Source organism: Pteropus medius, unplaced genomic scaffold (genome assembly GCF_902729225.1).
Source record: "Pteropus medius unplaced genomic scaffold, Ma_sr-lr_union100, whole genome shotgun sequence".
Classification (NCBI taxonomy): domain Eukaryota; kingdom Metazoa; phylum Chordata; class Mammalia; order Chiroptera; family Pteropodidae; genus Pteropus; species Pteropus medius.
Window position 1 is genome coordinate 26641408 of NW_024344378.1, and position 25973 is coordinate 26667380.

Genomic DNA, 25973 nt, shown 5'->3' on the forward strand with positions numbered 1-25973 from the left:
TTATAACTAGTTATAATGAGTTAAGCTCAGCTGTAACAACTGGAAAAACAACATTGGTTTCAACACAGTAGAAGTTAATTTCTCTTTCATTTTAAACCTAGGACATTGGCTCTGCTCTAGTACTGTCCATCACTAAACTCTTGGGAACATGCAAAGATGCCAGACAACCCCCAAAACTGGCCAGGAATTGGGTTCCATTTCCAAGGTCAGCTCATGGTACAAGATAGTGGCTGTAATTCCAGCCATCTGTTTTTCTTCCAGCCAACAGGAAGGAGGAAGGAGGTTGAGACAGGAAAAGGGGGATACCAGCTGTTTCTTAAAGAATGTTCCTGGAAGATGCTGCATGAATTTGTTTATATCTCATTGACCAAAAAGTCGTTTCACAGCTTCACCTAATTGCAAGGATAAATTTAGTGTTTATTCTAGGTAGCCACATGTCCAGCTAAAGTCAGTATTATTATGGAAGAGGGGAAGAATGAACATTTCGGGGTAATTATCATTCTCTGGTACAGAGATCTACTCTCAGGAGAAGTCAGAGGTGGTGGGGGAAGCTGATGGAGCTTAATGGCACAGGAGAAAATAATTATTAAAAATAGTTGGTGCTGCTAAATTAGATTTGCCTTTGATCTTATGAAGAAAGTATTTAGAATTGTTGTTTGATAAGGTAGTCACTAGCTACATGTGATTGTCAAGTACTGGAAATGTGACCAGTCCAAACTGAGATGTGCCATAACATACACACTAGATTTTGAAGACAGTACAAAAAAGAATGTAAAATATCATTAATTTTTTATAGTGCCTACATGTTAAAATAATATTTTGCATGTATTGAATTAAATAAAATGTATTTAGAATTAATTTCATCTGCTTTGTTTTTCTAAATTTAAAATTATATATGTAGCATACATTATTTTTCTATTGGAAGCACTGCTCTAGAATGTCCTAAATCTGATAAAGCCTGTCTCCTCAGAGAAGAGATACTGTATAGTACCGAAAGAGATCGTTCCCTGAATGACTAAATGAATGATGAATTCTCTAACTGGGATTCAGAGAGCAAGGTCTAGTACCAAACCTGAAGTGTTGTCCAAGAGAGATGATTCTGTGTTCCTTTCCCTTGACAGACCTGTCCCCATGGGAATAGAACTTGATGTCACCGCACCCTAAGAGCACCCACGTGACCTCCACCTCATGCTGTGGTTTTAGTTCCGTGAGCCACTCCACAATTCCATTTTCAGATTACCCTTAGTGTTCCTATGACTATTGTCACACAGTGAGACACTGACTAGAAGTCAAGTGATCTGCTCGGGAGGAGTGACATTTCTGAACTTCAATCTGAAAGGTTGGAATGGTAATGATGAAATGTATTTGCCACCAGAGAGTCTTTATTTCTCCTCCTGTCAAACATCCCTCATTATCTAGGACAGTGGCTCTCAAAATATGGGCTGTGAAGCAGCCGCATGAGTATCGTGTGGGAGCTTGTCAGAAATACAAATTCTCAGGCCTCACCCCAGACCTAATAAATCAGAAACTGGGGTGCCGCCCAGCACTTGGTGTTTTAGCAAGCCGTTCAGATGATTCTGGTGTTAGCTAAAGTTTGAGAACCTTTAGTTTAAAGTGATAGTTTTCATGACAAATAGATCTTCATCCCGAGACGCAGGTTTTTTTTTTAAAGGTACATCCTGTTTATTCTAATATATAATGAAAGGGAACATATACAGAATTGTTACCTTTAGACTGTAAATACATGTGATTACCACATTTCTTGCTGGTTTCTGAGTGAGTGAAATTTGATAAGAAAAGGAGAACTTTGAAAAAAAAACCTGAAAAATATCAGGGGCTGGACACTATTGTTTGGAGCATGAATCTCCTTAGCTCATCTTTTCCAAATGTCACTGCTGAGCCCTGTTTCTTGGTTTCCTAGAATTCCTCCAGGAAAGCGGTCTGGGCTGGGGAAAGCTGATGGGTCCACGCTCCATGTGCTGGCCTTGTTGGTTGCCTTGTCTTCTTGTCCGCTTCCCATCTCAAGCCCCGTCTCCATCTCCGAGTGGTGATCTTTATTTTCCCAGATATCTGTTTTCACTTCTCCACTTTTAATCTTTGTAAGCAATTTCGCCCTGTAAAACCTTTCCACATTTTTAATCCCTTAATAGATCTGTGCTTGATGCTACAGAAATCTGAACCCAGTTCTCCCAAGGCACAGATTCTACAGTTCTACTCTTGAAATCTGATGCATGACAGGTTCAGCCCACAGCAGTGGGGGGAACATGTAGTACCGTCCATCACTAAACTCTTGGGAACATGCAAAGATGCCAGACAATCCCAACAATTGGCCAACCTCTTTGCTTGCTGAGCAGCTCAAATACACCCCAGGGCACTGACCTTCGTCCTGGAAACTCTGAGTACTCTTGCATTTCTTGAACTGCTGATAGAAGTTCATGATTTCAAAGTGGCCCCTCCCATCATCAGATATTTCCCTTTGGGGCAGGGATTAGGTGGGATCAGGGTAAGGTATTACTGAGGATGATTTGCCCTTTCCAGCTCTTGCACAGATAGGCACCAACAACGTGTATAGATTTTGTAGTTTTATTAGGTACCTTCAGCTTTCATCATTTACAAATCATCTCCACCTCTCTAAAAGGGGAGCAAGGAGCTATTATCATGTTTTACAACTGAGATAGCAGATCAAGAGATAGCAGATGGGAAGGTTGCCATCTTTCCCCAGGTAACTCAAACAAGACAAGGCAAAGAGGGATTATAGCCAGTTTTTATGTCAACTTGATCTTTAGTTTACCAACTCCTTCTTGCTCAGTGGGTAAAATCTCACTAAAAAAAGCCTCAGTGAAGATTTTACATAATGAATGCATTTATGGAAATCATTTGTATTCAGTTTAAAGTGGTAATCATGTCCATTACATTACCTATCTCTATAGTGAGCTTATGTGGATGCTTTTATTCTTCTTACTTCACAGATGAGAAAAAGACTCAGACTCAAGGTCACACAGCTAATGAATGTCACCCTGTTCTCCCAATAGAACCTTTGTCTATTATGTTTGGCTAACTCCTTCCTATAATTTTAGCTATAATTTCTAAACTGAAAGGAAGGGAGATGAATACAGTAAGGCAGTGTTTCTCAAGCCATTTCTGTTTAGAAATACTAAGGCTTGGGGTTCTCCCACATACATCCATGAATTCTGAAGATCTAAGAGTGGGAGCAAATGCCCAAGTGATGCTTCTGATTGGTGGAGCCTGAGAAATGCTACATCAGGAGAAAGATGCACTGCAATTAGTTTCCTTTAAATGCCTTGATTCTTTCATAGGATGTTTCCTTTTGATGGATGTTTTGGGTGGGCTTTTGGGATGGAGGTCATTGAGAGGTCTTGACCACTGGTTCTTTTACTTTATTCTTTATACACAATTTTCTCCCCATCTGAGGTTTGGTTTCCCTGGTTAGCAACAGTGACTGTAATTAAATTTCATCTGGTGAAACATTGACCTAGTTAAGATAATTTTAGATTCAAGTTTCATCTTCTAAGGGATATCCATCTCTTCTGTCTTGCAAATTCTGTGTCACAGTTCTGAAAATAGACATCTGTTGCTTAATTGGTTCTTAAATATTCCCTGTAAAGGATTCCCATGTCGAAGGACTCTAGGACCCTCAATCTGCATCAGCATCATCTGGGAGCCCGTTAGATATGCAGAAGCTCAGACTGTGCCTCAGGTGTACTGAATCAGAGGGCACATTCAACGAGATGCCTCAGTGATTCATTGATTCATATACATTAACATTTGAGAAGCACTGGTTTAGGACATCTTTCCTTTTTGTAGTACTTACTTGTTGGGTACCTACTCCATCTCTCAAAGAAGATATTATTATTATTATTATTATTATTATTATTATTATTATTATTTTAAATCTAGTCCTCCCAACAACTCTTCGGGGAAAAGATTATTATTTCCAATCCATGAAAGAGGAAACTGGTTCTGAGAGACTTAACCACTTGCCCAATTAGTATTTAGTTAATGACTGAGATGGAATTAAAACTAGGTGCATTAGATCCTTCTTGGAACACTTGCTTTAATATTTTTACTTCTTTCTCTTCCTCAAGCTTCTCCACTCAAAGTAGTTTTTTTTTTTTCCTCTCACAAGCTCTCCAAGTCCTTTTCAAGACAGCATGGTAAAGAAACAAACAATAGATAGAAAACCAAAAATTTTATATTAAATTTTTGTGAATAAAAATTCTATTAACAACATTAAAAATCTGGAACAAATATATATATTTTTGTATTTCTGTTTGTAATACATATGACAAAAACATTGATAACTCTAATATAGAAATAGCTTTTATAAATCAATAAAAGTACTCGAGTAAAAAAGATTAAAAAAATAGTAGACAAAGGACTAATTAACATGAAAAAGTTCAACCTCACTATGGTAATTAATATTTTAAAAAGAGATATATTTTAATCCCTTAAAGTAGCAAAGGTTTAAAAGAAAAGATAAAATTCAATGTAGGTGGGATCGGGGGGGAATATTATTAAAAATGATGTTTTAGAAGAATACTTAATGAAAAGAAATAATGCCTACCATATATTAGTAAGTACAGAAGGTATGTGGAAAATGCATATAAAATTAAAATCTAATATTATTTTAAGTTGAAAAAGCTTCTATACTATGTGTAAAAAAAACCCCTTGGAATAATAAACTTCAAAATGTTAGCAATGTTATCTTTGAATAGAGAACAACAACCTCACTCCCTTTAAAGTAGAAGTTGCTTATTTTCAAAGAGGAACGAAGATCAAATTAATGTAACTTAAGCCTTAATTTCTCTGTAAAATACTTAGTAGAAGAGGGAAACATCGAGTGGTAACTGGCTGACTTTTCTCTTAGGGCCAATTTACTTCCGGTTGAAATTTCAGTTACTGGCTCATTATAATTAATAAGCAACTATGTCTGGGAGGATGGGGCTTTTCTGTTAATAAAACATGTGATGTTATTCTTAGTTTAAAATAAATAAATGAAATTAATCATCAGAGAAATGTGTCTGAAAAGTATTAAACAATGTGCAGCTCAATTCTGAAAGTTCACTGTGGAATAGTTTCTTTTACTGTCCAGCCAGGTTCTATAATACTCTGATATTTTCTCTGAGGTTTATCATTAATTTACAGTGCTTCTTTTGGTTTACATTTATTCATTCATCCATTCATCAGAAATGAATTGACTACTTATCATAGGCTAAGAAGAGTCAATTCCTGCCCTTGAAGAGGTAAACTCAAATAGGAGAAATTGATGGTTTCCCCATCAATATTTTAATACAAAAAATTTCCAACATACAGAAGAGTTGAAAGATTTTATGTATAACCTAAACTCTAAAATTAATATGTCGCTATATTAGCTTTGTCACACAGCCATCCCTCATTTATCCATCAATCCATTTTGTTTTTATTTTGCAGAATTTCAAAGTAAGTTGCAAATATTGTCACACTTTATCCCTAGATGCTTTAGCATGAATATCATTAACTTGAGTTCAATGTTTCTTTTAAATTTTATAGGTAAAATTGTCAAACAGTGAAATGCACAAGTCTTAAGTGTGACATTGAATTGAATGAATTTTGACAAATGTATACATCAGTATAGTCTAAATTTCTCTCAAGATATAGAACATTATCCTCACTCCAGAAATCTCTCTCCTGTTCTTTTCCAGTTAATCCCTGTCCACTTGCCCTTCCACCCAGAGGTAACTACTGGATTAGTTTTGCCTGTTTTAGAACTTCATATTTCATTCAAGTGGAATGATACTGTGTGTTTTGTTAAATGTAAAGCTTCATTCACTTAACATAATGTTTTTGAGATTCATCTATGTGTGCACATCACTATTGAACTCTTTTTTATAGCTGAGAAGTGTCCCATTGTATGATTACACTATAGACTATTTATCCATTTTCCTATTGATAGCACCTAGTCTGTTTTCAGTTTGGGGACATTTAGTATAAAACTGCTATATATATTCTTTTATTTTTGTGGACACAGGATTTCACTTGTCTTCGACAAATATTTAGGAGTGAAACTGCTGGGTAATAAGGTAGGGAATATATTGAATTTTAAAAGAAATTGCCAGACCTTTTCCAAAGTGACTGTGCCATTTAACACTCCTACCAACAAGAGTTCCAGTTGCTCTGTGTCTTCATCAACATTTAGTATTGTTGGTCTTTTTAATATTAGCCATTCTAAAGTTAAAATTTAGTATCTCATGGAACACTTTTTCATGTGCTTATTGGCCCTTCACGTATCTTTCTAAAGTGTCCATTCAAAATCTTATGCCCAATTAAAAATTTGGTTGTTTGTCTTTATTATTGAGATGTAGTATTTCTTTATATATTCTAGATATAAGCTCTTTTGTCAGATATGTTCTGTGAATATGAGAAATTGACTTTGAAGTAAAATGGAAATAAATTCAGGTAATACAAGAGGAGAGAATATTGCTTAGAAAGTCAGCTTTTCCTTTGAAGCTTAGTTTTGCAGAAGTCACTGCTGAAATTTGCTTTTAACTAGTCAATTATTCTTTATTTCCCAACTTAGGTTGTTCTTATCTAATTTGGGAGATAAATAGATTTTATCTGACATCAAACACGCTATCAAACTTAGATTCCTTATTGCCCTGAAAACACCCTGCTCTCCAATTATTCATCCCTCTCCCCTCCGCCCCCCACCCCAACCCTGGCAACTGCTATCTTTTTATAGTTTGATTTTTCTTTATAATAAAATAGTGATTCTTGTACACGAGAGAGAAGTAGAAAAAAAATTAAAAAATTGAGAATGATATTTTGTCCAATTCTTAATTGTATCTTCAGTATCTAGAAGAGTGACTGGAGAAATAACCAGAGAAAATCTCTTTGCATTTTGACATATTTCCTTCCATATATGTGATTATATATATATATGATTACATATATAGTTATATATACAGTATCCTGTGTGTAAAAGGACAAACTATTTATGCTAAAATTTATTAAATGTCTAATATACTTCTCGTATTCTACTAGGTACTTCATATTTACTCTCTCTTAATCTTCACCACAAAAAATTGAGAAATTGAGATAAGCTCAAAATGCTTGCTAACTTATTGTAGGGATTTATAATTTAATAACAATAATGTTTAATAATGATCATTTGTAGTTTACAAAATTTTTTTCACATGAACGATTATACTCTTAAAATAATCTTTTTAATTATGAATTATTAACTTTATTTTGCTGTGAGTTTAAGTGATGGATCCCGAAACCAAATCTAGTTTTAAGTTTTCTGACACCAAATCCTGTACCATTGTACTATTAATTTATACTGAGCTCGTGGCAAACCAATTTTTTTTTTTCCACTAGCCTCAATATTTAACTATGCTTATCGTTATCCTAAACTAGTACAGTAGTTGAAATTCAGTAATATGTATATTTTTCTTTCAATAAATGTTCAAAAATATTTTCTAAGCAGCTACGATTCTGCTGGGAGCTTTGTGTACATGGATGAATAAAACGTATTTTGGCTTTGCTTTTGTGGGGCCTACAATCTGTTCAATTCACACTTGTTTGATTGACTAGTTTGCAGTGGTGAAGGTCTTTTGAGTTCCATTTTGCCATTAAGCTATCAGATACACTTTTGCATCATTTGCAAATTCAGGAACCACACGTTGTGTTCTCATGCACGTCTTTGTATTTCTGTGTCAAGTCCTTTATTTTCTTTCTTGATGAGTTTAAAGAAAAGGGCCAAAGATAGAGCTCTTTTTGGTAAGGTTGTTCAGCAAATTTTGTAGCTAACGTTTATTTATCTTCTTCACAGAGATACCATGAAAGACTTTATTAAATGATTTCTGGAACTTAAAGTTCACTGTGTACCAGTATTCCCTGCTATCTAGTGAGTAATTGCAGGGACTATGGAGCCTGGACACCTTGAGTTCAGATCCTAGCCCCAGGACACCTGGAGTTCAAATCCTGTCTCCGCCACTTATTAGCTGCGTGATTTTGGACCTGTTATTTGATAACTCTGTACCTCAGTATCCAATGTTTATAAAAACATTTATAAATCCAAAACTCATTAATAAATTTTAAATTAATAAATTTCAGTAAATCCGAAAGTCTAAACAACATGAATGATTTTCTAGAAAAATATAAATTAACACAATTGGTGCAAGAAATATTAGAAAGCCAAAAGTGATAAAAGAAATAGAAAAATTGTTAAATTCTCCCTGTAAGAAAAATAAAACCTACTTAAATTGCTTTACAACTGAATTTCATCTAACCTTTAAGAAAGAGTTAATTTCTATGTTAATCAAATTATTTCAGACTCTAGAAAACCGTGATTAATATAGTACAAAACACGTCTGTGGTTCAACTTATGAACACACATAAAAAATTCTAAATAAAACTTTAGCAAGGTCATTTGAAAAGTAAGAACAAAGTTGAGGATTCACACTATCTGATTTTAGATATACCATAAAGTCACAGTAATCAAGATAGTGTGATAACGGCAAAGGAATAGTCTTATAGAACAGTGAGATAGAATAGAGACTCCAGAAATAGACCCAAACACATATAAATCAATTGAATTTTGACAAAGGTGCAAAAAATAATTCAATGGAGAAAAAAGGTAGTCTTTTAAACAAATGGGGCTGGAGCAATTGGAAGCCAAATGTGAAAACAAAAACAAAAGAGTAACAAAATTAACGATAACAATAAAACCTTGACCCTTACCTCACACCTATAAAAATACTAAATTGAAGTAGGTTATAGACATAAACATAAAGAGCTAAAACTAAAAAACTTCTAGAAGAAAACAGAAACATAGGAGAAAATCTTTTAATCTTGGGTTAAACTAAAATTTCTCAAACGGACATAAAAAATATGAACCAGAAAAGAAAATAAAATGATAAAATGGATTTTGTCAGAATATAAGTCTTCTGTCTTTTGAAAGGCAATGTTAAGTAAATGAAAAGCAGGGCATACACTGGGAAAAAATCATGTTTGTGAAATACATATCTAATAAAGGACCTGTATCCAGAATATATAAACAATTCTTACAGCTCAAGAAGAAGTCAAACAACTAATTGACAATTTCAAATGCTGGCAAAAATATAGAGTAACTGGAGCTCTCAAACCTTCCTGGTGGGAATGTAAAATAGTACAGAAACTTTGGGAAACAGTTTGGTAGTTTTATAGGCTTAAACATACATTTATCATATGACTCGGCAATCTTACACCTAGGTATTTAATCAAGGGAATCAAAGCATTTGTTCACACAAAGGCCTATATCTAAAACCAATAAATGGGAAAGTCTATCTACTGATGAATGGACAAACAGACTGTGGCACACTCATACAATGGAATATTATTCCACAATAATAAAAAAAGAGAATAAACTGCTGATACATGCAACAACATGGATGAATTTTGAAAGCATAATGAAGAGTGATAAAACCGTTCACAAAAGCCTACACATTGTATGACTTTATAATAGGACATTCTGGAAAAAGTGAAATCAGACCAGTGGTTTTCAGGGGTAGGACAGGGGATTGACTGCAGAAGAGCATGCAGAAACATTTGGGTGTGATGGAAGTGTTTATGTCTTGATTATGGTCATGGTTACAAGACTGAATATATTGTCAAAACCCATCAGATTATATACTTTAAAAGGAGGAATTTTACCATCTCTAAATTATGCCTCAATAAGCTGGACTCATAAAATGTAGTAAGTCTAGTACTGGTTTTGAAAGAATAATAGACTCTAAGTATATTTTAGGAATGTTAGAAAGGTTTGCCATTAGGAGATCTAACAATATAATTCCCTACAGCAACAACTTAAGCAAAAAATATGTGACTGTTAAATGCCAGAAAAGGTTTTGATACAATCAGTAGTCATTTCTAATTCAAACTTTAATTAAACTATTGAATGTATAAAAGAAACTCTTACAAAAATATATTTAAAAACATACATAAGAAAATTCATAATGGAAAGCTAGGAACAACCCAAATGCCCATCAACAGGAGAATGGATAAATAACGTGTTTTATTCACTTAATGTACTATTACATGGCATTGAAAGAATGACTCACAGCTACACATAAGAATATGGATGAGTTTTAGCAATAAAATTATGGCGTGCAAATGTAAGTCCCCAAAGGTTACCTTCAGCTCGATACTCACTTTATAAAGTTAAAAATAACTAAAAGGACTTTTGTTTCTGGTCATCAAGGACTTACCCACTTACCTTAAGCTGGACAAAATATCAACTATTTTTAGACACTAACAATAAGCATCACAAGACTCAGAAAAGGGAAATAAATGAAGTGACTCTGTAATTGCCCTGGTTTTCTGCCTAGAGGCACATTCTGGATCACAGAGCAGGAGGAAGAATCTCAAGCATGGTGGACTCTCTCAGATGAAAAGATAGGGACTGAAGTTTGAGCAGTCGAACATGGCTAGAAATTGTAGGATGGAGTTCTGAAGAGGAGTGAGCTATATAGAAAAATGACTCCAGAAATCTGCATGGGGGATCGAGTCTTTGCTGAATACAGAGACTTGAATATGTAGAGTAAAACCCTAGGAGGTATGGGCAAAGGTGAGATCTGGTCTGGAAAAGTTCTAGAGCTTAAATAGGACTGGGATCATTGAGTTCCCACAGGCCAGAGTGGAGAGTTTTTGCTGATCATTTGGGGCATTCAGTAGAGACTCCAGAATGTGGGGTAAATCTAGAGCCCTTATCATGTTTAAAAACCTTCGGTGTGACTTAGCTTCTTATTTGCCCTTTATATCAGTCAGCATTCTGGCAGGAAAATAGCATAAATAAAATTAGTAATTTGATGAGTGTCTAACAAAGAGGCTATTTACAAGAGTGTGGGAAGGACTGGAGCAAACTAACAAAGGATAATGCAGTCCTCTGGGCATAATAACTCCAGAAAGCTCTACCACCTCGAGGAATGAAGGACAAGTGGGGGGAGTGATCTCAGAGCTGATAGAATAGCTCCATGGAGAGGAAGTCTGACAGAAGTCAGGGCTGTGGGCAGATAGTTGAAGCCCACCTCAACCCATGTCAGGGTGGAAGTTGGGGGAATAAATACTTTGACTTCATTCTCCTTCCACCCTCTGCTTTCCTGCTAGTGCCTCTTCTTGGCCAAAACCAACCGGAAGCCAGAGGGCACGGGGGCCCATTGATATAGTCCATACAGACAAGCTTCTCTAGGCACAAAATATGTTGCAAGATTGTGACAAATATATCTGGAGGGCCCTTGTATGGTTTTTCTAAGTCACCTTTATCTCAAATATTCTGTTTCCTTCTGTTTTCTCATGCCTGTCCCTTCACCTAGGCAATACCTGCTCTTCACTCTATTCTCAGCTTGAATATCACTTACTTAAGGAAGAAACCTTCCTTGACTTATTCCAGTTTAAGTCACATCTCTTTATCACATGCTCTCACTGTACCATCTAGGTATCTTTTGATATTCATATTAAAATTGCATCATTAATTATACAATTATTTGCTTAAAAATAGCCTGTCTGATTGACTGAGATCGTGAGAACTAGCTGGTCTTTTTTTTCTTACGGTATCTCCAATTCCTAAGTACAGCGGCCTCCATAGTAGAAGCCAAATACATATTTGTTGAATAATTGAATATTTAATAACCACATTGTCCAGCCTTCAAATTTCTTCTTGTATGTCACCCCGCTTTGATTAGGTCTTATTAACTTTAGGTGTGACCTTGACACTTTAATGAGCTGATAAGACTACAGAATATTTCAACCAATATTTTTTGAGTGTCTATAATGTTTTAGGTATTGATCACTGCAAGGGATTCAGAGATGAATAACATTTGGTATTTCTCAAGAGTTCATAGTCTAATGGGGAAACAGTAATATAAACAAATAAATATCAAATAGTGCTACAAAATCTATTCTTGATGTCTAAATAAGTTTGTGTCTGGAGCACAAAGTAGAGAATAGGATATTCTGTCTCTGTCTCTAGGGCTGGGGAAGTTTAACATTGGATATTTGAGCTGGACCTTGAAGGATGGGTAAGGTTTGGCCAGGTAAAAGTCTTCCACACAGAGAGAATGGCAGAAACAAACAGGCAACGTGACACATTGTCATGGGCTTACATGATCTGTATACTTTCCATAGTTAGAGGTGTAAAATAATCAGCAGAACTTTCCAGGGGCTTTTAAAGTCAGTGGTGATTTTATACAAACCACGCAGTGATGGACAATAACAAGGAGGCATTAGAAGGCAGAGGAGAAAGGAAGCAAAGAAAAGGGCAAGTCGAACAACAGCCAGAAGTAGCAAGGGAGAATCAGGGATGACAAATGGTTTAACAGATATTCAAAGAATTCCTGATGAGTTACTGCTTTTAAGAAACTCAAATCTACAAACTCAGGTCTATGAGTTATTGCTTTAAAAAAAACGAAGTCTACCTGGTCCTGGTGTCTGACTTGTGATCCGAAAATAAACCTGCCGTGTCCCAGGACAATGTGTACTCTTGCTCAGGCTCCTAAGTGGGGCATTGGGTGGTTTGGTTAGCATTGCACTGTGATACTTTTGAAATAACTTGTCCCCTTGATTGCCAACTTAATGATACACTAGCTTCATTTAGGATTTTTGCCAACACTCTTCTCTAGATTGTTTCTGAAAGCTCTTTAGACAATTCATGTTCTTGTCACCTACTGATCCACCAATTCACATCGTTTCAATGTCATCTTCTCATTTTCTCTATTTGTGCCAAATTCTGAAGCCAGTGACCATTTTTCTTAATTAATGTATCCCATTTACCCAAGGGGTATGTGTCGTTTATACTAGATACTGTGCCAAGTGCTAGAGATACATAGATGAATAAGATATTATCTTTGCCTTCAAGAAGCCTACTGTCTAGCAGAGTAGACAAATGCAAAACAGATCTTCATGTTACTAAGAGATAAATCTTAATTGTTCCCACTACAAAAAAAAATGATGATTACGTGATGTGATACAGATGTGAAGCTTACCCTATAGTGCTAATCATGTTGCAAGATATAAATGTATCAAATCAGCACACTGTATAACTTAAACTTATACAATATTATATGTTAACTATATCACAATAAAATAATTAAAAAAGAAGAAAATTAATTACTAACAAAAAGAAAAGAAAAAAAAACTATGTCAGCCTTTTAAGATATTTTGCTAGAGGGTTCAAAATGTTTTATCTTCTAAAAATCTCCCATAATGTCCTTCCCTAAGCAAATATTGCTCCTTTTTAAAAAAATAATTTTGAGATCTGGTACTTTTTTTCATGCTCAAAATTGTCAGAGTTCCCATGAGATCATTTTTTCTTATTTTTCTAAAGACTTCTGTGTGATAGGTAACATTTATCAGCTTAGATAAATAAAATAGAAATTGAGCAATTTAGTTATTTCACTTCTTTTTTAAAAAGAATGGAATCTCTTTTCTCTTTTTGATTTCACACAGTGGGCAATTGTTAATATTCTAAGGATAATAATAATTACTTAAAAATAAAAGTGTCGAAATAATAAAGACAACTGAGAGATCTCTTTCCATAGTGATAGTGTCAAAAAACAAAATGGATTTTAATAAAAGCAGATGATAAGTGAAATGATAGTCACAGGGTCTTGTGGGAACACATTGGAAGATCTCTGAGGCAGGCTGGGAGGAGATCATGGAAGGTATCTTGGGGAGATGACATCTGAGCTGAACTTCGAAAGAGGAATAATTAGCCAAGCAAAAGTGAACAGAGGGATGGCACTCCAGACAGAAGGACAGTGTATGAACACAGGGAGGGCTTGGGAATGACAAATGGGGATGAAGTTGATGAGACAGACAGGGATTATGGAGGGCTGTGAATATCAGTGGTTTGCTTATTTTTGGTAGAGTTAGATTCTGGGCAGCCGTTGCAGGGTTTTGTGATCAGAGCTACATTTTAGACATCTTGTCGATTGTGAGAAAGATGCATTCGAGTGACACAATATAGGGTGGGAAAGGCCAGTTAGAAGGCTACATAACAGTCCAAGTGAGAGGTGCTGAGTGGCAAGGGATTGGAGAAGAGGACATGGATTTTGAGACAAACTGAGAAGGCAAAAGCAGGCAGGAACCAATTAAATATGAGAGTGAGGAAGAGATGTCCAACAAAGGGCTCATGCTCAGTTATTAGTTTAATACCTGTAAATGAACCAGCTAATTACTTAAATTAAGGTGTTCCCACCTGAGGTTAGCTCTTGGCATTGAAGCCTAACTCCATCACTTAATAGTTTTGAATCCTCCTTTAGTCATTCCCTTACTGAGTCTCAATTTCTCCATCTGTAAGATGGAGTAATGATGAGTGGCTTCAGAAGATTTTAATGAGGTTTAAACGAAATAAAGACTGTGAAGGCATTTGTAAAGTTGAAAGGACTAATATTTCACATGTGAAATGTTATTGCTCATCTGCTGCCCCTGTGATCTTTACCAATCAAATCTTGCATTTCAGCCTGTGGTTTGCAAAATAAGAACCTCTTCTAATATCAACCATGGAGAAGATTAATTCCATAAGTAGCATCAAAAAACATTGGATTTGAGGGTGGGGCATGATGGAAGCAAGATAAGAGAAAGTAGTACCTAATCACTTTTTATCCTGTTTTAAACAATAGTCCTCTGTTCTTCTTTTTAATATAATAGTATTTAATTTAAAAGAAGCATTATATGGTAACAATATTGTAGCCAGTGAGTATGTCATAAAATATCTAAAAGGACCTAACAGTGCTGGACACATGGTTTGTCCTTAATAGTGTCAATTTTTTTCCTTCTGTCTTTTCCTCAGAAAGAAATACTCCTGTTTTAATCACTAGTTGTCTGAGCTCCAAAACTCTGTAACAACAAAAGCTCAGTAATGTATACAGGAAAGCAAGACCTAATTTTTTTTTGCCCAACATTATCATTTCCTACTACAGGAGGTGGTTTTTTTTGACAGGAGAAGTGAGGGAATTTGAAACATTTTGTCTTTCTATTGGTTGTCTCAAATAATTACCAATTTTAGCAAGTAACTTAAAAGTTTAATCATCGTTCACTTTTAAAAATTTAACACCCTCCTAATAAAGAGTAAACAAAGCTTGGAGAAAGTTAGCTTTGAAAGGTATTTTAAATTTGGCTTTAACGCTGGCTGACATTCTAGAGGATTTACTACACTTCAAACAAAATATTAAAACCCTAGTGAAAACGGTTAACTTGATAGGATCTGGAAAATTGCTTGCCCTTCCCAGATTCCCCCAGATGGAACTTTTCACCACTTCCTAGGTATGTAATAGCTAAACAGAAATAGTTCTCTGATAGACACAAAACACTAGCTTAGGCCAGATCCGGTTTTAATGTCCGTGGTTAAGGGAGATAATACAGCATTGTAGCTCAACAAAGGGAATAGAGCATTTGAACATCTTATTGGAGCAGGTGGTTATTAACAGTTATGTCCAGAGTTGGAGGTGGGATGATGTGATCTGTTTGTGTATATATGGCGGGGGTGGGAGGAGTGGACAAGTTTAATTTTGTCACATAAAAAAGAAATAGTGTGGTACCTTATAAACGAAATGTATCGTTTCAGCTCGGATTCCTCCTGCTAAAGCTGCTTTAAAACTCCTCCAATAGCCACAGTTCATAGCTGAGTCCAGAAACCAAATTACAAAGCAGAAGAATACTTGTCTCTACACAAATTGAATAATGGTTAGACAGAGAGCTGCTGCATTTTAGAGGCTTTTGTGTTTGCAAGCAGAGAATAGAATGCAAAGTCACAACAGTTCAGAAAGCTAAGATTTAACAAAATACGGGACTGAAACTAGAGATGTGCATTGTGGCCTACAGAAAGTAATGACAACGTGTGCAGAGCATGAGACCCACTCAGCACAGATGAACCCAACGAGCCATGCCCATGAAGTCTCTTCTCCAGCTTCTTAGAGAGGAGGAACTGGAGATAGAGGAGAACAGAAATAAAGAGTATGCATTACATCAATTCTCTCTTACTGAATATCAGATTCAGTCATTGCCCAATACTTTTTCTTTCCCATAAGCCCCGAATTAAAAGGAAAACTCTCCAGGTCACAAAAATTATAGTGCCCAGAGCAAGTCGTACCAGCCTGCAGTCCCCTTGCAGTATTCCCTTCGGAGTTGCCTTTTTCTTGTGCACATTGTTGCTCGGTCAAAGCACTTTAGTCCCCCTCCACAGAGGCATAAACTAAATACAATTTCTTGTATACATTCTGCCCATTTATTGAATAATCCATTCTTCCTCTCCCCTTATTAGACATGCCCACATGTATCATACAATAAATTTTTATATGTAAGTAGGTCTACTTATGGACTCTTTAATCTCACTAATCTGATTCCTTATTCATGCACCAATATCAATTTTTAAAAAACTCTATAAATTTTAAGCTGATAGGGCTAGTATGTCCTCATTATTCTTTTTCAGAATATTCCTACTCCTCATTTTGATTTTTCCTATGTTGATGTTTTCTATGAACTTTAGTACGTTGGGATTAGTTCCTTTTCCATCCCCTGCACAACCCATTCCTTTTCACATCTTCCATAATTTTTATATTAAATCCTTTAAAAAAGCCCTTCAGTTGTGGTTTAAAGGTTTCTTCATAGGTTCTTTTTAACATACTTTTCTTCACCCCAATCCTTCCATGAATATGGAGAAACTACAGCAACTCAGAGATGTAATTATCAACATTTGAGAATGATTTCTCCTCTACAGTTAGATTATTTCATTCTTTGTTCATTCATTTTGTGTCACTCAGATTTCTAATGTTCGAGATAATCCAAGGGACTTTAAAAAAATAAATTTTAACATTTAAGATTCTCTCTCCTTTGTCCTTTCTCTCCAATACTCAGCTAGGATTCCAGCTAGGCTTCCCCTTGACTCAAATCGTCCTCCTTGCAGTTACCCTACGTAACTGATCTTCTTTGGCTGTCCTGGCCCCTGGAGGCCTCTCCTGTCACCGAAGTCCTGACCCATAAGTAGCAAATGTGTATAATATTCACACAACCCATTTGCCATTCAGCCAACTTTGTATGGTTACTCGGCTTTTTACCTCTACATCTTTCCTTCCAGTGGATTATTAGAGAGGCAACGTGATCATCCTTGGTTCCCTCGCCCCTCTCCTTCCTCGCCTCAGTGGAGACACCTCATAAGTCTCAGGTGGTGTCTTGTACTTTCTTTAACCACTTACTGTTGGTAACAACAATTGTGCCTTCACATCTGGGCCTAGTTTGCTCTCTTACAAGGATGTTTCAAAAGTAGGGTAATGTGGTAAAAACTAAAAAATTTCAGGTGATGAAAATTACACTTGAAAATTCCTTCAGAGCAAACCGAATAGCTAATAACATGGTCTACTCAGCAACACTTTTAATTTTCTTTTCTTGCTTTCTGGGATTATGTCCTTGAAAAGAATGGCGGACTACTGGTGCCATTTCAATTGTGGTCTCATTTACTCTCTCATTGATTGAGCCCCACAGCTGGATTCTTACCATCTAAATCCCCTAAAGAGGATACTCCACCATATTTAAATGCTTTTCATTTTCCTGACCTTCCTAAGTCTCATTTCCTTCTTGAAGCTTCCACAGATATGCCACAGAGAGCCCTCCCCTTTCTGAATTTCTCTGGGTTTCTGCAGAGCTTCCTTTTGGTCTTGGTAGGTACCTGTGTGGGCTTGTCTTTTCCTGAGCAACTCACGCATGGGCCATGGACTCTAGAGGGGTTTGAAAGCTGGTCCTACCATCTGCTAGCTGTGTGATCTTGTGCAAGTTACTTAAACTCACAAGGCCTCCTCAGTTTCTTCATCTGTAAAGTAGGAATAATCATTATGGTTTCTACCTAATAAATATTACATGAGTTAATATTCGTAAAGTGCTTAAAACAGTGCCTGATCCAAAGTAAGCACTGTGTGTGTGTTTTCAAATTATACTCCTTCACCTAATATTTGTGTTCCCATCCAACGTGGGTAAAGAAGAAGGAATTAGTGTAAGAGCTTACTATTCACATGTGAATCGACTCCTCTCTGCTCTCGAAAACAGAAATCCCAGTCCTTTTAATTAAAATGAGCAGTTTTCAACCTCACCGACTCCATGCTGTGGGGATTGAAGGTCAGTTATTAGGTTTGTCCTGTTACAGAAAATGAATTGGCAACCTTGGACTCCTACAGGGTGTTTTTTCCCACAAGGTCATACCTCTGGTCCCGTGTTGGATGCATGTTTTGAGAGATCTACTTGTGTAAGCCATGCAGTCACCAGTCCCCTTCTTAGCAGCTCTTTAAAATGTTCCCTGGGTATTTCATGAAGATAAACTTAAAAAAAAAAAATAATAAAGATTGTAACACATCTGTAAGGTCAAAGCGCTGTGACTTTTGAGTCCTCGTAACCCCTGGCATGGCTGGAAACTCTGCACAGATCAATAAGCCCTCACCAGTAGATTTATTGTTAAGATGGGTAGGACAAAGCAATGTTTGGAGATTGCCAACTACAGTGAGGGAAAACCTGCAGATAATAATAAAACTCCCCACAATTCCTAATCCACGTCTTCACTGGTGCAACTCCCAACTAAAAACACCGATTCATCCCAATTCCTCTCATCCCATAAGGAAGGGCAGTAAAAGACGGGAAGGAAACAAATGAGGGGTCTGATTGTGTAAGTGAAATAAATCAGATGGAGAAAGACAGATTCTGTGTGATATCTCTTACATGCAGAATCTACAATGGCCAAACTCATGGAGACAGGGAATAAAATAGTAGTTACCAGTGGCTGGGGGTAGTGGGTAAGGGCAATGGGGAAAGGTCATGCTTTCTGGGGTTCTAACATACAACATGTTTAATAATGTATTATATCTCAAAAGTTACTAAGAGAGTAGATCTTAAATGTTCTCATGACAAAAAGAAATGGAAATCATGTAACATGATGGAGATGTTAGTTAATGCTCTGGTGGTAGTCACTTTACAGTACATAAGTGTATCAAATCAACGCGTTATACACCTTAAACTTACACAGTGTTATATGTCAATGAGATCTCAATAAAGCTGGGAGGGAAAAAGAAGTGAGGGACTGGATCACCCAGTTAAAGGTTTATTGAGTGTTGACTCCTCTTAAGAGAGAACCCTGTTTTGCTGATCTTCTCTTTTAAGGAGTTCAGAAAAAGTGGATTTTATGGCATCAGCACCAGGGGGCAGGAGAGGAAACAGTATGAGTGGAAACAAGAGCATACTCTAGTAAATAACATGAATATGTGGTGCCAACACAGTTCTTGTCACCTAGTAGGTAGGCTATCCACGTTAGTTCAATCTGAAAGTTTTAAAGTCCTTTAAAAGTGAGTTCTTAATTACAGAAATCCATGCTCATTGTAGAAGAATTAAAAAAAAGAAGCAAAATGACAAATAATTTTTTAATTACTCATAAGCTCACCATCCAAAAATAAGCACTGTCAACATTTGGTAGAGTATATTCTATTTTCTACGCATGCACATCTTTCCCCCAAAATGGGATCACAATACATTCTTAATATTTTATGTTTCCGTAACTTTAATTGGTAATATCCACTTTTTATGCTCAAGATGTGATCATAAGTGGAGGAGAAAACTCTACCCAATGTTCTAAATGTGGCTCTGACCTAACCAATCTCTGGCAAGCAGCACAGCTTCTTTGAGTTTTAGATTCCTCACTTGTGACATAACTACTTTGAAGCCAATGATACCTAAAGCACCTTCCACCTCGATCATTCTAATTGTTGATGGGTAAATAGCTAGTAAGTGTCAAACTCAAAGACTATGTCCTTTCAGCTAGTTTTGGTTGGGTTGAGGGGCTAGTGAACCTACGATAGTTGGATTTTTCATTTCAAAACTCAAGCCCAAGCATTAAGTATCTTCCCCAGTGATTTTCAGCGTGAATTTCTTCGTTCTAATCACTCTACTTTACAATTTCACTGTTTGACAGTTACTTAAAAGACACAGGGAATATTGTATATTTTAATTGACTCCTGGATATCTAAGTTAATAGACCAGGACTAGGATGTGAGTTTTATAAAAATAATTCATACTCGACTTAGAAATTTAATTGTATGGTTGTAACTGATGGTCTAAAAACTCCCCAAACTAAGCAAAATAACGAAACCTCAGTGAAAGTAATTGGCTCGGAGAGTCACAAAACTTACAGTGTGATATTTTAACATTTTGGTTTCCACATCACTGCCCAAGGACGTCAGAACCGAGTCGAGGGATTTGGGTTGACCACAGGCTCTGTGGCTGACCCACCACGTGAGCGAAAAAGGCCATTTCATTTTTGGCTTTAGTTTTTCTCTTCTGGGGAGAAAAACTGAAGAATAGGTCGAAATACAAAGTGCCTTTTAATTAAATGCCACATCACTATTTTATCGGGCTAGCATGCTTTATTAATATTTGTTAGGGAATGGTTAATTCCTGGCAGCCTTCGTCTACTGTTTGGTGCATTTGTGAATTCACCCAACCCAAAAATATGCAGCTAGCTCAGACTAAGGTGGGGGAGAAAATGCGCGGATGGACCAAGCAATGAACAATATAAACATTTAAAAAATATATATACATTTGGAACGAGCCGCAGCTTTCTGTGTTCAGATTTAACTGTGCACAGACTCCTCAAGATGCAAAAAGCATCTCCTTCTCGGCAGCGGACAGAGCTGGCGCCCTGCCTGGGTAAGGTCTGCGGCTTTCTTCCCAGGCCAGCACCCGCTACGTGCGGTATGGCGCTGCCTCCACGCCTCCTCGCCCCGGGCTTGCTCAGTGCCGCGGGCGGGGGTGTTCCGGAGAACCCCACCCCAAGCCCTGAAGTCTGGAACCACGGCGGTCACGTACTCCCGGCGAGGGCTCGCGCCCCAGCTGGGCTCTGGTTGGTCCGAGGGATTGGGTCACGTGGTCCGGACAGATAAGGGGCCTTTCCCGAGCCGCACCCGCAATCTGCCCGAGCTACTGCCCAGCGGGGACAGCTGGGAGCGGCGTGCGAACTTGCGCAGGCAGCGAGCGTCGGCTCTCTCCGCCTGCTGCCCCGGCTCTGCCTAATGAGCTGCACCAGGTAGGTTCACTGCAGACTCTCGGCCCGGGACAAGAGGGGTGCGCGCAGCCGACGGGAAGGTGGGCTGCGTTTCCCTTCGGTCATCTCTTCAAATAGAGACTCCACGGGAGGGCAAGTTGACTGACTGCCGAGTTGAATCTGGCATCCGGGAGGCCTCGGAGGTGTGGAGATTTGCTTTGTGCTTCTTAGGCGGAGCTGGTTTTGGTAATCTGCACCTTACATCAGAAACTATTTTAAGGAGATTCAGCTTTAGTTCTTATTCTATTATGAATTGCGACTGTAATCTCTTGGTCCCTCACTGATGTCCCAAGGATTCTTAGCTTGTGGGAACAGTACTTTGACATTGCAGGTTGGGTAGTTTAAAATGGGGGGAAAACTACAGGATGATGATTCCTCCTCCTCCACTCTTCTTATCACGGTTTGCAAACTCAGTCTCAGAGTTGGAGCAAAAGATGATTTTTGAACTGTTGGCTAGGACTTAAAATTCCAGAAGAATTGCTAAATTCTAAACCCGTCTATAAGTGCAAAAAGTAAAAAACAAAACAAAACAGACCTAGAAAATTACTTCAAATAGCTTCCTCAGAAGTAACAGCAGAAGACTTATCTAAAAATCCTGCATGTTAACTATTATTAGACCCAGAAATATAGCTTTAGCTTTTATTTATTTTGTTCTAAGTTTTTATGTATTCCAGAAAAATCTCAGGAATAATAAAGTAAATTCTGTGAATGTTCTTTTATATTCATTCTGTGATAAGGACCATTTGCCTATGTGCTTAGAGCTGCTGTGAAGAGTTACTAAGAAATGTCATGTACTGTATACACACAGGACTTATCTATAAGGCGAGGAGAGGGAAAATTAGCCCATAAGCTTGGCAATATGTACTGGGGGCTAAGGGCTAGGAAAAAAACCTTGATGGACACGTCTTAATTTAATATTACTGAGCATGGTTATGTTTAAATTTTAAAATAGTTTTATTCTTTCTAGTTATAAATATTCATTGCCAAAACATTAGAAAATACCAAAAAAGTACAAAGATAAAAATAGATCACCTATAATTCTGTCACTCAGAGATAATTAACTTTTCGGTTTATTTCCTGTTAAGTTTTTCGATATTTCTAAGTTCATATATATAATTTTCAGGTAATCAACTTTTCCACTTAAACGTGGACTTGTCATGGATGTCTTTCCATAGGAAACATGCTATGCAAAGTTTTTCTTTAAGTGCATGCATTGCATTTCGGTTGGTTATGTGTGAAAAATGAGGAAGAGCATGATAGTCAAAGTGCAAAGAGAACCCCAGACTTCACTCTTTCCAGCCTTCTCTCAAAATTGTGTCATGAAAATTTTTATTGCTATTTTTTTCAAGTGGGTTACCTTTTCAGAGACGTGTAATCAGTTCACCAGCAAAACCAGCGAAGTAGCCAGAAGGAGCACCAGGTCTGGAACTGTGCTTCCAGAACCTATCTGGTCATTACCATCACCTGGGAAGCTTTAAGAATATATGTACCTCTTTGTCCCCACCCTCAGAAGTTTTGCCTCAGTGGCTCTAAGTCCCAGGAATCTGCTTGAAAGAGAAAGAAAACCAACTCCCTAAGTTATTGTGACCAGACAGGTTTGAGAAGCACTGGTCCAAAACAGAACCAGTGGTTTTTAAAGCTATATTAAAGATGATCTGATCCAACCCTTTTATTTCTCAGACGAAGAAACTGAGACTCCTAGCTGTTTTAAGCAGTTAAGCAGTTAACCCATGGCTTTGTGACTATTAAAGAGTAGAACCAAACATATCTGATCATCTAATACTGTTTTCTTTACTGCATTTGATAGCACCTCCCTGATACTGTGCCAACTATAATTTAGCCAATACAAAAACAGTATGTATATACTTGGGACCAGGGGAAGAGCATTCCAGATGCAGGTGATAACAACCCCTCCTATTCTTACATTCCAGAATGATCCAGGTTTTAGATCCACGGCCTTTGACAAGTTCAGTCATGCCAGTGGATGTCGCCATGAGGCTCTGCTTGGCTCATTCGCCACCTCTGAAGAGTTTCCTGGGCCCTTACGATGACTTTCAACGGAGAAATTTTGTCAACAAATTAAAGCCTCTGAAACCTTGTCTCCATATAAAACAGGAAGCCAAATCACAGAACGACTGGAAGCATTCACACAACCAAGGCAAGAAACGAGTCGTGTTTGCTGACTCCAAGGGTCTCTCTCTCACCGCCATCCATGTCTTCTCTGACGTCCCAGAAGAACCAGCGTGGGATCTGCAGTTTGATCTCTTGGACCTTAATGATCTGTCCTCTGGCTTAAAACTCCATGAGGAGAAAAACTTGATTTTAGATTTCCCTCAGCCTTCAAGTGATTACTTAAGTTTTCGGAACCACTTTCAGAAGAACTTTGTGTGTCTGGAGAACTGCTCTCTGCAAGAGCGAACAGTGACTGGGACTGTGAAAGTGAAAAACGTGAGCTTTGAGAAGAAGGTTCAGGTCCGTATTACTTTCGATACCTGGAAAAGCTACACCAATGTGGACTGTGTCTACATGAAAAATGTGTATGGTGGCTCAGATAGTGATACCTTCTCATTTGCCATTGACTTACCCTCTGTTATTCCAACTGAGGAAAAAATTGAGTTCTGCATTTCTTACCATGCTAATGGGCAGGTCTTCTGGGACAACAACGATGGTCAGAATTATAGAATTGTCCATGTGCAATGGAAACCTGATGGAGTACAGACACAGATGGCACCCCAGGACTGTGCATTCCACCGGGGGTCCCCCAAGGCTGAGTTAGAGTCAACAATCTTTGGCAGTCCAAGGCTGGCCAGTGGGCTCTTCCCAGAATGGCAGAGTTGGGGAAGAATGGAGAACTTGGCCTCCTATCGATGAATTAAGCAACCTAGTGACTGGTCTTGACCTGTCATATTCCCCATGTAATCCCCCAGGTCTATATTGCTCAATATTAGGAAGTCTTAGCTACTTTCCTTCAGTAGGTTTAGGTTTGAGCTTTTGGGACCTGGCTACAAAAAAGAAAAAAAAGTAGCCACTTGAGAATTTAGTGTTGGGACCTATATCAATGATGCTGCCCAACTTTGCTGTGGAGGATTAAGTAACAGCCTGGAAGTTCATTTTTATAAAAGTAATAATACTTCTTAAATGCCATTTCTCCTTCCCTCTCAATTGACTAGCTTTCATGGTGGGCAAAGAAAGGTCGAAGAGGGACAGTTGATGGTGATGGAAAGCTGTATTAATGGTATGAGGAATGTCTGAAAAGTGTTCACAAAGCTCTGTAGCTTGAGTCAGAGTAGGAGCGAGAGGTCTGATACTTAACTGTCGGTGAGAAAATGTAAGGTTATTTTGTGTTTTTAAGTTGGCTTTACAGTTCTCTCCTGGGGAAATAATATGTAGAGGGGAGAAAAAGACCTATATATTCCTCTGGAGAAAAACCAAACAAACTTTAGGGGTGTTGGGTGATCCTGGAGAAAGGTGAGTTATAACTCTGGAGAATCAAAATTTTAAGTGAAGCCTTTCTGTTCAAACATGATTTATCAAAAACCGTGATTTGGGGAAAGTTTAAGCAAATCTGGCTTTGCAGTTGTAATGCTTTGCGAACAGAACATCATGCTTGGGTTCCCAGAGAATGCCGCTTAACCAAAAAGCCATGCCATCATCAATGGCTAACAACTTGTAGGGACTCTAAGTCATGTCAAAGATAGCTCTTTGCAAGTGCCTTGATTAAACCAGACTATTGTAGTTGCTTAACCCAAATATTTGAAGGGTCGTCTGATAACTCATGAGTGGCCTCATGAGAAGGCCCACCCTGTGTGCTGGCATTCCTCCTGCAGTACTACTGTATCTTAGAGAGTGTTGTCAGTATACACAACTCGCATCCTTCATATTGAAGGCGACTTATTTTTTTCACGACACTTTTTCGATGTGATGTTGGAAGTGAGGACTGACACTGATTCTCAATTCAAGAATCCAGTACCTTGCACATAAAAGTAGCAATCTATTTCTTGCCTCTATTTATCTTGTTGTTTTAAGTCTTTCTACCAATTTCTTTGACGTCAAAATATACATTTTTTAGAATGACTGTGAATTGTTTTGAATGTGTTGTAATATATTTGTTTTGAGGTATGCATAAATTCATTCTGTAAGATCTCAAGGACAGGAGTATTTGCCTCTATCACGTGCATGTCCATTGAGAGATGTTCAGAGAATGCAGTTAATTTTAACATGTGTGATCTGCCAGGCCGGAAAAGTACTATTGGAATAACTCTACTGTGACAGTATTTGAAGTTTGGCTAGCACCCACATTTTTCTACTGTCAATATTTCACTCTCCTATAGCTATCTGTAGTGAATGTCTCACTGTAAGAATAAAAGTGTTTGATATGAGATCTAAGTGTGTTTTCTTTGTTAAAGCCATAGTTAAATAAGAAACCATGAACTGAGATTCTCCCATTTCGTTTAAGGACAACTGAGCGAGGCTAGTTTGGATCTGGAATTAGACTCACCTGAGGGCATTTACATGGTCACAATCTTGTGGGTGACTTCCTACTACGATGATCACTGGGGCTGGGGTTCAGGAGCAGTGACTTGAGCTGCCGCGACTGGCCCCCAGACTGTCCCCATCTGTGCTGACTGCTCATCACACATACTCAACTGGGTCAAGGTTATTGCGGGGAGAGGGGGGCACTTAGCTTTAAAATAGGGGTAGAAATGGTGTGGGAAGAGCTGGAATGGCTTCTACCTCTTGAGCACCAGGCTTGGAGCTGCACAAGAGGCAAAGCTTGGAGCTGCACAGAGGGCAGAGGGAGGGGCCGGTGGGCATCAGCCCCAGACCAAAGGGAGAGGCAAAGCTTGGAGCTGCACAGAGGGCAGAG

The 25973-nt window shown here is 37.8% G+C and overlaps 1 protein-coding gene across 2 annotated transcripts; it reads left to right on the forward strand.

Annotated features, from left to right (window-relative positions):
• The first annotated feature begins 20935 nt into the window (after positions 1-20935).
• Positions 20936-25487, forward strand: PPP1R3C (protein phosphatase 1 regulatory subunit 3C). 2 transcript variants are annotated; one of them, XM_039871743.1, is made up of 3 exons: positions 20945-21088; positions 21185-21292; positions 23038-25487. In XM_039871743.1, the coding sequence occupies exon 3, from the start codon at positions 23039-23041 to the stop codon at positions 23975-23977; it is 939 nt and encodes a 312-aa protein (XP_039727677.1). In that variant the 5' UTR covers positions 20945-21088; positions 21185-21292; position 23038; the 3' UTR covers positions 23978-25487. The 2 variants fall into 2 exon arrangements, with proteins under 2 accessions (XP_039727676.1, XP_039727677.1); XM_039871742.1 differs by lacking the exon at positions 21185-21292 and having other exon boundaries at positions 20936-21088.
• Positions 25488-25973: the final 486 nt, after the last annotated feature.